The sequence below is a fragment of the Montipora foliosa genome, chromosome 7 (genome assembly GCF_036669935.1).
Source record: "Montipora foliosa isolate CH-2021 chromosome 7, ASM3666993v2, whole genome shotgun sequence".
NCBI lineage: Eukaryota > Metazoa > Cnidaria > Anthozoa > Scleractinia > Acroporidae > Montipora > Montipora foliosa.
The window spans coordinates 22416446-22428945 of record NC_090875.1 but is presented as its reverse complement, the minus strand read 5'-3'; the positions used below and the strand labels follow the sequence as shown (position 1 = coordinate 22428945).

Genomic DNA, 12500 nt, shown 5'->3' with positions numbered 1-12500 from the left:
AAACCTGAATACCTGCTTTGAGCTTGTTTTCATTGATTGTTGCACGAGATGCAGCCTCTAATTTCTCACTGCAAAGAGAAAGTGAGAATATTAAATATTATTCAATTACAAAAACCTGGATTCTGAGAACTACTATACAGTCTATTTATTAAGGCAGTAGTGCATCTGGTCATAAGAACTGGTATGAACGAAATCAATATTTTATTGTTGAGCTTTGGCCATTGGAGAGACTGAAACAAATCAATTTGAAAAAAGATACAATAACAATAATAATATTAAATGTAAGTTTTTAAAAGAAAGCTGGAGTTTCTGGAGGCAAAGTCTTTGAGAGAAGTGTAAAGAAAGCAACAAACTACCGGGTAAATCCAAATATAATGGTAAGGGGTGGGAGCCAACCAGGACTCAATGTTGAAAGGTGGGTATTCTCAATATGGCCCCAGCCTTGCTGGCCATCTATAGAATAACAGAATGATCCAATTCAGAGTAATATTCATATACATAATTATACCGATGTTCTGGTGTAGTACAACTAGAGCTAAAAATCCTCTCTATTGTGTATAATAATTTAACATAAAATCTCAAAAAAGGGGACATTCAAATCATACTTAAAATAATTCCAAAATGAGTTTATTCCATCTTCATAATTACTATAATTATTTTTGTGTCTGCTTATTAGAGAGGGAGACAAAATTCTGTCCTGCTTTCAAGTCATTCCACACTGAGTTCATTCTGGTTTCCTGAATGAAATTCTCATTTTGGTGTGATATTTCATACTCATCTCATGTAAACAATAAATGAACTTCATTCAGAGATGGAAGGACAAACTGCGTTGCCTGAGGAGAATGGCACATGTACTTGTATGCATACCATGTAACAGACACTTCATGCAAAACCTGTATTATCTTTGCTTCAACAGTGCACGCATGAGATCAGCTCTGCTTGAGGCCCACACATTGATTTTGTGATGTGAATGCTGCAGGAGCTTCAGTTAGAAACAAAACTCATTCTGGTATTGTGAGAGTAGCTCTTTACTTACCAAATCTCAATCATAGTCATTCCAGGTTTGATAAAACCCTGCACATATTTTCTAACCTGCAAATCAATCAGTGTAATCTGTTTAGGAATTTAAGCCCTTGAATGACTTCCTAATTTTGACAGTATGATATACATTGTAACTTTCAGGACATTATTACTCTTGGAAGCCATTAACTTTGTGAATTTCTTTGAAATTATTATTAATTTACTCCTACGTGCATACCATTATTTGGTTTAGTGAACATGACTTCAATAATTATTTTTAGAGTTGCAAGCATACATGTAAGTTATAAATTATAGTCTTTAAGTCAGAGTAAAAAACACTGATTATAGAGGCCAAAAGGCTTAAAAATCAATAATTTCGTTTAAAGTCCCTATGACACTTATTTTCCCCCCTTTTTTAACTTTTCGTTTAAATATCTATATTACATTCTTGACTTCTTTGACGTCATTAGTTACCAGGACCCAACTGGATCGGCCAAAAATCAAAGGCCTGCTAAAATGCTTGGCTACACTAGGAGCAAAAATTTTTGAGGTACTACACTCCAGACCCTATAAATAGTCAAACAAAAAGTTTAAAAAAGGTGAAAGAAATAAGCATCATAGGGACTTATAAGATAATTCACTGCTGACTTTATAGCACATTTTATTCTTTTGTGCAGGCCAATATTATTTGTATGCTAATAAACTAAAATTGTCAAAAATGATTGGCTAGCAGTTGCAGTTGGCTTTCTCTATGAATGATCTTAAAAGCAATTAACATGTACAAAAGTGTTCCGTGAAGATGTTTTCAGAAAATGGTACCTGTCTGTGAGCCTCTGCAGCTTGTCTTACATCACTGTAGATATCACTGTGCACGCGATCTAATGCTCGCTTTTCCTCATTGGTTTCACGCCACAGATTGCTGAGAAGATGCATGGATAAAAATTATTATAAAAATGTAATAATAATAATAATAATAATAATAATAATAATAATAATAATAATAATAATAATAATAATAATAATTGCTTATTCCACTCTCTTGTAGTTAGAATATAAACTGAATTAAATGAGGTTAAACGAAGTTTAACCAAGTAAACAACTAGGAGCGACTGCAGCCAATTGGTCAGTGGTTTTAGTATACTTGCGCATGCGTGGAATTCCTCGTGCTTTGGGCTGTAGCGGTTATTTATCAGTGTGGCGGGAATTAGGAGCGTTGTGTGTGAAGCGTTTAGCGGTTTTTGTTCCCTCCCTCCCCACCCTCTGCTTTTCACTGTGTATCAGTGTGACGGGTGCCTGTTTTTCTCGGGGGCGTGGGAGCTCATGGCTGGGTTGTCAGGTTTTGCCAGCCATTGGTGCAGTCTCCATCTACCATAAACTTCTTACTTAAACCGTCTTGTCTATACGATCATAGTGTCTTCATTAGTCAGCACCAGAGCTTGATCAGATGAGCAGTCTGGGTAAAATTAATGACCTTAAAAACCTTTTTTGGATTGATAATAAAGTACATGTATTTACAATACGTGTAATGAAGAGAGAACAAACAAATAAAATCCCTGTGTAACAAAAATTTACGACAGAAAGTTCAGGCTCTTAAATTCATTAAGTGGGAGAATGCTTCATTATAGGCAAACGGAGAGTCAGGGTGGCTTAGTGGTTATCTATCGAGCCTCCCACCACTGCTAAAGCTGGGGTTCAACTCTGGCCTCAGTCGATCTCAACCTGACTCGAGGGTTTTTCTCCCTCATCAAAATCGATTCACAACTAATTAACATCTAGCTGTGGTGCTGTGCTCCGACATCAAACATGGGCTGTATAGTGGAAGCCAGAGGCGCCTTTGTATGCTTTCAGCCCGATATCGTGAGCTGCATACTTTGCAATTCAGTCCTAAATACTGCAAGTAAAGGGTGATTAGCACGGCCAATTATTATTATTATTATTATTATTATTATTAGCCATTGTCTTTCTTTGCAGAAAATGCAAAGATCATGATATTTTGTAACTAGTTTTTAAGGGCTGGGGAAGTTTGAAGGGCATCTATTAAGAAGCAAGAGATGATCTTGGCAGAGTCATGAGCAACAGTTTCACTTTTCTCATGATTTCCAAACTTCCAGTGCAAGTTTTATAATGGAAGAGCACTAACGAATTGAGAGTTGCAGGGCTTGTTTTATGTTCCTACGATTTTTCACAATGCTCTGTAGCTAGTGTACAAATGTAAGCATGAACTGAAATTAGTGATAATTATGCTAAAGCCAACCAAGAGACTTGAAAGACTGAGTAAAGTGGATTCCCTATGAGCGTTGTCTTCAGTTGATGGTTGTAAGAAAAATGGTCATACATTGTAGAATTCAGGAGAAGGATTCAGGTCCAGTGACAAATGTTTAAAATAATATTATTGTTGTCTTCTCACCCCCTAAAAAAACTGTTGTTATGCATCTCATGATCTGGGATTCATAAGATTCCCTCCAGAATGCCAGAGAACAAACATAAAAATTAATTATTGCCAAGATTTCACTTACTCATCCTTGTAGCTCATAATTTCACCCTCGGGAAAGTCGCCATCAGGAAAAAGCTCTGATATCGCCACTGTGGGGGGATCTGTTTGTTGCTTTGCCACTTGTGGAGAGTCTACAGAATCCATACAGACACAAACACCTCAAAAATGCTGTTAATGGTCACTGTCTCCATTACATTTTGCAAACGTTACTGTTTCAAGGTTTTCATTAAAAATTAACTTTGTCGGCTGGTTTTTGTAAGAGTAAACAACTGCTGTCATTGACAAAATGAATTCTAATCTTAGGTTTGAAAGAATCTAGTTAAATTAATTATTTCGGGAAAGCAGTAGCCAATTCTTCTCTGAGTAAAGTATCTGACAGTAAGCTTTTGTTGGCTGTGGGTACTACTGAAACCACTGATGCTTACTGTATAACAAAAACCTGCAAGTATATCTCTAGTTGCATGTCATAACAAGAAACTGTACAGCCTGCAAACAGGTGAGCTCTATGTACAAAGACCTGCTAAAAGCGCTTGCTTTTTATTATTAAACCATTCATTTTTAGATAACTTAATTCATTCCTAACCTTGTTCATCCCCTCCTAATTTAGCTCCGGCTGGCTTCTTCTTTTTTTTCTTCTTCTTATTACCTGAAGTAGTGACATTTTCTCCTTGTTGCACTTCAACGCAATCTAAAAACAAACAGTGGTATTACAATGTAGTACAATTGATAACAGAAAAGAATTTTTTGGGGGTTATTAATTAAACTTTGAACAGTAACTGAATTTGAGATTGAAAGGGCAGTTTCCCCATCATGAAGCAACATTTTACATAAATTATTATCAGTACCACTAAAACATGGATGAAATGCTGGTTCCCAGGATAACAGGCAATAATAATTATTATTACATGACTGAATAATTATCATTAGTATAAATACACAGGTGATTATACAAAATCGTGCACTCTCATTGGCTCGCTATCTCGCATTAACAGCGGATAATCACCTGGACGGACAAAATGGCTGCCAGTAGTCCTTTTGCCACTGTAAGTGAAGATGATTTCACGTTGAAATCTTTTTTTTTCCCTCTTTTTTGAAATAATCACCTGTGTATTTATACTAAAACAATTATTCGCCTCAGGCTCAGTGATTATAGGTGAATATTCACCTTGACTTCGTCTCGGTGAATATTCACCGATAATCACTTTGCCTTCGGCAAGTAATTGTTAATTATTTCATCCTGTATAAAAATTTAATGCTAGTTGACTGGTCACAGCTTAGCAAAATTAATCATGGGGATTTTAATAAAATTTGAATTTGGCAGCTGGTTTGAGTACAGTAACCAACTGTTGTCATCATCAAATGAATTTTAATCTTAGGTTTGAAAAAATGTCTTTACTTCCTACAATTTAGGGACAATATAGTAGCTAACTTCTCTGAGTGTTATTTATTTTATTTATTAATTATCTACATGATAACAGTAAACACCCACATATAACTAAACCTAGATTTTTCCAAGTTAGGCTAAATACCGGTAGATTCTTATAAGAATGGTATTTACAGTAATTTTATGCTATCTAGGTTCTTAAATTGGTTCTTATTTCCACAAATGATATCTACTCTGTTATCCATACATGTACACCGTATGATATGACTCATTTCCTCTGATGTGGATGCTGATATCTTTACATTTTTGTATATTATTATTACATGTAAATATTTCAATCATAACCATGAAAAAAAAGTTTTAAACAAGATCTGTGCATTTAAAAATTTGTTCCAGACGCTTGAAATTTCAAGGTCATTTTCTAAATAAATTAATTAAATTAATTAATAAGAACCTGTTTAATTTTTTAGGTTAAACTGGTTCTTATGTAAAAGGGGTCTAAAATGAAATTTTTAACCTAACAGGTTCTCTCTTCCCCCTTGATTAGCCTTTTATGCTACTTGTGCTGTGAGAGTCTTACTATGATAACTGACTGTACATGTAATAATATTAATAGTCTTAACTGTAACTGTAACTAGCTGTTAACTTGAACTTGAATAACTTGAAAGTGTAGTACCGTAATTTCAACTAAACAAAGAAAGAAGCTGTGAAATTAGCAAAGTAAGAAAGTAATATCACACGCGTGATAAACGATTTTAATTGCCAACGATATTTGTTGATATGTTTTCAATTCCTTGGTTTTCATCGAGAGCATTTAAGTCTATTAGGAATTAAAGTGGGATAAATAAGGCAATATACAGTTTTTAGGAACAGTTTCATTAATAACTTTTATATTTTTTCCGTACTCACGGTTTTAAAACTATACCGGAAGATTTATCAAGAACTGTTGCGGAAAAAATTAACACATTACCCGCGGGTAATCGCCCGGAAATCACGGCAGCTGACACTTTTCATCGGGTCTCCATGCTTATGGAAACCACTGAACTCAACAAGCCATTATAACTATCACAGGACATCTGGTATAGAAATTGAGTATGAAGTTATTAATTTTAGAGTGTACTCTCCACATTTGGGTCACAATGATAAAATTTTGATATGTAACCTGCTTCATCCTGGTGGTTACCATTGACTGTATCTGCATGTGAAGTAGCTATCTCTGATGTGGCCTCTGGTGCATTTACTTCACCATTTATCACCTCTTCAGCTTTTTCTCCAACACCTTGACAGTTGATCAAAACAGATAAATGAAAAACAAACAAAAACTATTACTTTCCACATTTTTGGAAGATGAGTAATTTCATTCCAGCCCTCTGGGATGTCATTTTACATTTAAACAAAGAAGTACAATGTAAGCCCCTCATTAAAATGATGATAAAATAAACTTTGTAATTTGCTTTCTGTATTTATCTTTATAAAACTCATTAATAATCCATGATGGAAAAACAAAAGAAATGTTTTATTAATCAATATCTGTATTTCTGATACAGCTTTCTCTTCATTTAAATAAATGTTTCTTTCAATTTTCATGGTTAAAATGTCTTGAATCACCAAAAATACCTAGTGTACATTAACACTTAAATGCTGGCATTTCATAAGCACAATACAATATTCGCGCCCATATTGTATCGGATATAAAATGTCTCGCCTTCGGCTCAACATTGTATATCCGATACAATACGGTCGCTCGTATTGTATTTAGTACTTAACACCCAAGTTGCACATAGAGGTTCGGGCACCCAGGAATGTGGGGCTGGAACCGCCAATCCCAAAACCAAGTAGGTAGAACACACAAGAGCCTGCCCTTCCCGCAACCCAGCCACGAGCCCTGCCCAGCAAACCCAGACCTACCACCTGTCACACTTAACCAAAAGAACAGTGGAGAACCTATTATGTAGATAACAAGTAATTAAAAAGGGAGAGAGGAGTGAGGAGATACTAGAAAAAGCAAGCTGCTCAAAACACCCAGTATGTTGTGCACAATAAAACTATGAGCACACATGAAGGCGCACACACATCTCATCGCACTGCTGACCAGGTGAACATTGCACCGCCCTGAAATGATTCACAACAAGAACAGTAACTCAACACCAGAAAATGCTGAAAATCTAATCGCCTGCCAGTAGACCACGCTGTATGCCCATAAATGCCAATGCCATGCCAAGCACTGAGTACACTTGCTACATTGTACTTAATGTCATTAACTGAGTTAAATTACATTTAATCCTATTTAATGTCAAGTAAAATCAAACCATTACATTTACAGCCTCACATAAGGCCTGCTAACCAAAATGGTCAAATAGCAGAAGCTTTCGAAGAAACAAACAGTATTGTGAAAAAGTAATGAGAGTGAAATGCGCGAATCTCGTTCTTTGTCCCTGCGAACTTTCGACGAAATTTCGCTCGAAAATTCGAGCGTCGTTTCACAATCTTTCTAGCGTAATTTCGCTAAAACAAAGAGAGAAAATTCGCCGCATTTTCGAGCCCAGCGCAAAAATTCGCTAAAACAAAGAGAGAAAATTTGCCGCATTTTTGAGACCAGCACGAAAAACCAAAAGCGTAATTTCGCTTGTTGTACGTGAAATTTTGTAGTGTGGTTTGTAAAGATCGATGACATATCGATCGGCTATTCAGTTTTGTAAACAACTGCAGTCACTTTGACAGCACTTTGATGATCAGTACATGTATTTTGGAAATAGTTCAGTAGCTGTGTCCGCTTCAATTCTCTACAAAATTCGCCCTTTGTAATGTGTTTTTATTCATCTTTCTCGGCAGAGAAGACTCGACAAAACATATGCAATTTCAATCCTTTGGTTGTGAGGACAAACTGTTGTCAACAATGCAAAGCCTATATTATATAAAAGAGCCAGCGAGTGTTATCTTGTAGCATCACAGCGGCAAAAATGGTTCCTGGGTCTACATTTGTATTACACCAGAGGTGTTTATTGACATGATGTCTTATACGTATGAAGAGCTTACTTACCAATTTTCAGGATAACTTTTAACTTTTTGGCAGGCGCCGTGCAAGTCACCGCAGTGAAAAAAACATCAATTCCATTTCCATTCGATGAGAAACTTTGAATTCAGCGGTAAAAGACTTAAATACATAGCTTAAAAGCCTTGCGTGATCGCAGCTTCTTTGTTATTATTTTTTTGACCAGGGAAGAGCACTGTACGATGCCTTTCAACTTTCGTTCTACACATGTGCGAGTTCTCAAGTTTTTGTTTCGTGCAACTTTTCTCGCAATGTTTCTCGCAATGTTGTGGCGAGACAAGTTGCACGAAAAATTGCACAGTGTAACATACCCTGCAACAGCCAAAATCATTGCGAGACAAGTTGCGCGAAAAGTAGAACCTAGCAACGGCTCTTGTAACTTGTTTTGCAGCGATTTTGGCGGTTACAGGGTATGTTACACTGTGAAAAGTTTTCTTCAACTTGTCCAGCCACAACGTTGCCAACACATTGCCAGACAAGTTGCACGAAATATTTCACCTGGGTGTAACTAATCGATATTTACGATACTCGATTGAAATCGATCGTAATCGATCGTAATCGATACTAATTAATCGATTAATATCGGAAATCGATAGAAATCGATCACTTGCGTCTTTGTGACTATTGATTTTGATCGATTTTTGTAATTAGCTATCGATTTTATCGATTTGTTCGACAACTATCGAAAAGTTAATGGACGAAGATTCTCTTTCATAAAGTTCGCAGTTTTACTCTAGAATGAGTCACAATAAAAAAAAAAGAAAAGTCGCTACCATTGAAGAAAGTAACATCATCTTTATCAACAAAGCGGATTCGAAGGTAAGCTTGAAGGTTAAGTGTTATGCAGTGTTATGATAAGATCAAATTGGGTGTTTGATTTTCGATTTCCACCGATGTGACAAAAAAATTGTGATTATCGATTTCAACCGATTAAATTGACTAATCAATCAACAAATATCGAGTATTATCGAGTATTATCGATTAATCGATTTCATTTTCGATGATCGATTTCGATCGATTAGGTACGCCCTGATTTCACAGTGTAACGGTGCCTTAAGAGAGAAACTTTTAGCTTGGAAACCTTGAGACTGTAAAACAAACGTGAGGTCTATTTTGTCTGGACATTTGCATGGTAAGTTTGAAAGAAAAGCACTTAATAGGGTGAGATGTTGCTTTCTATCCAGTTTCTATCCCGTACATTCTAGTGTTGTGCTCGCTGGTAATACCCACAGAAACTATACCAAAACAACAAATTTTCGCTCGAAAAATTCGAAGGAAAATTCGGGAAGAGCAAATTTTCGCTCGGACTATCGGATCAAATTATCAGTGAATGCGAATTTTCGTTCGAAATTTCGGAACGAATTATCGGTCACAGCGAATTTTCGCTCGAAATTTCGGAACGAATTATCGGTCAAAGCGAATTTTCGCTCGAAAATTCGCGTCAACTACAACAATAGGCATTGCGAAAATTCGGCGAATTTTCTGCGAACTTTCGCGCTGGACAAAAATGCGCCATTTTTCGTCGAAAAGCCCCGAAATTCGCGCATTTCGTCGAATTACGTTCTTATTACTTTTTCACAATACTGTATGAACCATGCAAAACATCAAACATTAATACCCAAGTATGAAACATTGTAGATTCGAGCATGAGCAATTTCCAGATAATGCATCATAATGTAGCTAAACTAATTACCCTAAAATCTGTACAAATTGTACCAGCACATTTTTCAGGATTTCTATACAAATTTAAATAAGTCAAATTTTCCTCTGTCAAAACATGTTTAAAACTAATCCAACCTTTCTTCTTTTTCTTCTTCTTCTTCTTTTTCTTGCTCGATGAATCTACAATGGCTTCCTGTGGCTCCTCAACCTCGTAATCGGCTTCCTCAGTAAATTCAATTGCTTTCTCTTGCAAACGTGGCACCTCTATTAAAACAGCCGCCATCTTGACCTACTGATCGAGATTCTGAGTGAGTAATCAACGCTCGTGACGATGTTCCGTGATCTGCAAACCGCGAACAACCTGGGTATGAACTCGACCCAGTTCTTTACATTGTGAATTGAACGCCTGACGAAAATTAACCAATCATTCAGAATATTTTGGTAGTCTATGGCTTCTCGCACGGTCAGGGAACAAGCCTTGCGCTTAATGAGACTCGTTGGAGCTGCATCGTAAGCATTTGAAACGCTGTAGTTAGGCTTTAAGAATATTCTTATCGATATTGTTTTTTTTTTGTTACTTGTTACTTGCTTACGTCTGGTGCATGTGATGTCCCTGTGCTCCTCCTCGGGATAAAATAACAGAAAACAGGGCCACTTGTTGGCACATCCCTGTATAACAATAGTGCCTACTGTTATATGACTCGTTCTTCAAAAGCTTCTGACCAATTTTCATTTGATAATGCTAGCTTTGTGCTGCTCTAAATTCTTTAGTTGCTCCCAAGGGGACTCTAATGTACCAACTCATGTCCACTTATTTCGATGTCATTGAATAATGATAGTGCCTATACTTACACTGTATGCATGTACAGCCCTGATTTCTGTAGGTTCTCAATAAAGGGAGGTCTTTTGGTGTTTAAAAAGACGTATCATCTCCTTATTGTTTCTTTTTAACAGATGCAGATGTCCAGCTCATTCTCAGAATTTCTCAGCAGGTTTGCCGCTTTTAACAAACCACTTCTCAAACTATGTGCATTGAGTTAACAAAACATGAAAATAATCAATGTTTCATTGGTATCCCGTCCCTTCCCATAGTGGCGTGGGATTTTTTTATAATTCAGGACCAGCTGGGGTATTTTCCTTGCAGTATTTATGCCATGCACAATTAGTCCGTGGACCCTTATCATTCATAGAGAGGTCAATAGAACACAAATGAGCTATTACTGAACAGTATTTTTTGTATCTATTCAAGGAGTAAGACCACAAACTTCAGTTGCACAAGAACACATTGAACCTGAATATGCTTTTGAGGTTTGTTCAGTGCTTCTGTAACATTACTAAGGACAATGCTTATTACTTTTTGCACAGTTAGCACTAGAGTATAACCTGGCTGGTTGCAAAAGTACATGTATTCCAGAGTGTTAAAGTAACGTGATGTTGGCTTACTTTGTAAGCCAAGGGAAACCTACCCTGTGAGCAGTTGGTTTCCCCTATGCCTCCCGAGAGAGAAACCACTATAAGCAACCATTAGTTTCTTTGAGTGAGCTGCTGTCCAGGGACATGGACAAATAAATTGAATTTGAAGTAGTAAAACGAGTTAGTAAACTTGTTTTGACGCTTGCGCATGCATTCAGCTATGTAGCTGCTGCGTTTGGGCAAGCCTGCTGTGTAGTGATTTCCCGCAAAATAATTTGTGAAGTGATGTCAAATACATCACATGGGGTGTGACGTATTTTGCACATGCTTGATGGAAAATCAAACAGTTGCTCGCTGTGGTTTCTCTCTCGTGAACCAACTGCTCACAGGGTAAGGGAAACCTCACATCAAAATCAATAAGAGTGTAAAGTACTTCCTGGCCCATATTTTCCCTTTTCCCTTTATTTTAGTACTAAGATTTACTCGCAAAACACTTAAGTTGATTATTAAAGTAAAAAGTAAATTGCTAAAATAGGAGGAGCAGGATCTTGTACTTCCCTCCCTTCCCTTATTTGTCTGTATGTCTTTTATTGAAAGTTCCTTAAATGTTTCTTTTATTACACTTTCTGGCACTTGCAGAAATAAAAAAAGGTACCTGAAGTCAGCTGACTTCATGAAGGGAGGGTAAAGTCATAAATTATATTCCAAAGATATTTCTCTTGACCGTTGATTTGTTTATTGAATTTTTGATTCCAAATCAGGTGGCCAGCTCCACAATTAGATATGGTCAAGGAGTTACTTGTGAAGTTGGCATGGTAAGCTTAGAAATGTGGTTTGCATTATTTGTACCATTAATACAGCTTACAAAGTTGCGATTGACAAGCCATTGTCAGGTCAGAGTTAGGGTTAACAGTCCTACCTAGTGTCTTTTAATGAGAACAAATAAGTGGAGAGCTGACAACAAGTTTATTAAATCATACCTCTTTAAGCACAGCATACAATTTACCTATAAGTACCTCACAAACATTTTATTTAATATTATATGACTAATAGTATTATTTTGGCAGGATTTCAAAAACCATGGCTTAAAGAATGTCTGCGTGGTCACAGATCAAAAGGTATTCTTAGCACCTGATTTTTAGACCAAACCCCCCAAAGTATGACTAAATATTGCAGCCTAATTAAATAATAGAAGTGTAATGTAAAAACGTGAAACAATGGTTTCAATGGTTTCTTGTTCAGCTGGTCAACTTGCCTCCAGTCAAAGAAGCTGTGGAATCTTTGGAACTAAATGGTGTTAAATATGAACTTTATGATAAAGTCAGAATCGAACCTACTGACACCAGGTTAGTCAAGTTTTTTCAATTGCTTTTCTATCTTCCACTGTAAATTTATGTGGTGACTACAATAAGCATAACATGTTTTTCAATTAGAGATCAACTACGAGCAAGGGAGGCCTAAACCTTTTTATCTAG

General features: G+C 36.5%; 3 protein-coding genes across 3 annotated transcripts in view; 2 read left to right on the top strand and 1 right to left on the bottom strand.

Annotated features, from left to right (window-relative positions):
- Positions 1-9952, bottom strand: part of LOC138011362 (uncharacterized) — an 18951-nt gene extending 8999 nt beyond the window's left edge. Inside the window, exons 1-7 of the mRNA XM_068858329.1 lie at positions 9748-9952; positions 6061-6177; positions 4098-4202; positions 3537-3645; positions 1840-1939; positions 1037-1092; positions 13-68 (exon numbers count right to left, since the gene is read on the bottom strand). Of these exons, the coding sequence (XP_068714430.1) occupies positions 13-68; positions 1037-1092; positions 1840-1939; positions 3537-3645; positions 4098-4202; positions 6061-6177; positions 9748-9895 (691 nt within the window). The 5' untranslated portion in view covers positions 9896-9952. The remainder of the gene's footprint in view (positions 1-12; positions 69-1036; positions 1093-1839; positions 1940-3536; positions 3646-4097; positions 4203-6060; positions 6178-9747) is intronic.
- Positions 1-12500, top strand: part of LOC138011364 (solute carrier family 41 member 1-like) — a 330107-nt gene that overhangs the window by 74153 nt on the left and 243454 nt on the right. The gene's annotated exons all lie outside the window — the stretch shown is intronic.
- Positions 10005-12500, top strand: part of LOC138011360 (hydroxyacid-oxoacid transhydrogenase, mitochondrial-like) — an 11216-nt gene continuing 8720 nt past the window's right edge. The window contains exons 1-6 of the mRNA XM_068858328.1: positions 10005-10122; positions 10567-10604; positions 10862-10920; positions 11787-11840; positions 12093-12143; positions 12268-12371. Of these exons, the coding sequence (XP_068714429.1) occupies positions 10061-10122; positions 10567-10604; positions 10862-10920; positions 11787-11840; positions 12093-12143; positions 12268-12371 (368 nt within the window). The 5' untranslated portion in view covers positions 10005-10060. The remainder of the gene's footprint in view (positions 10123-10566; positions 10605-10861; positions 10921-11786; positions 11841-12092; positions 12144-12267; positions 12372-12500) is intronic.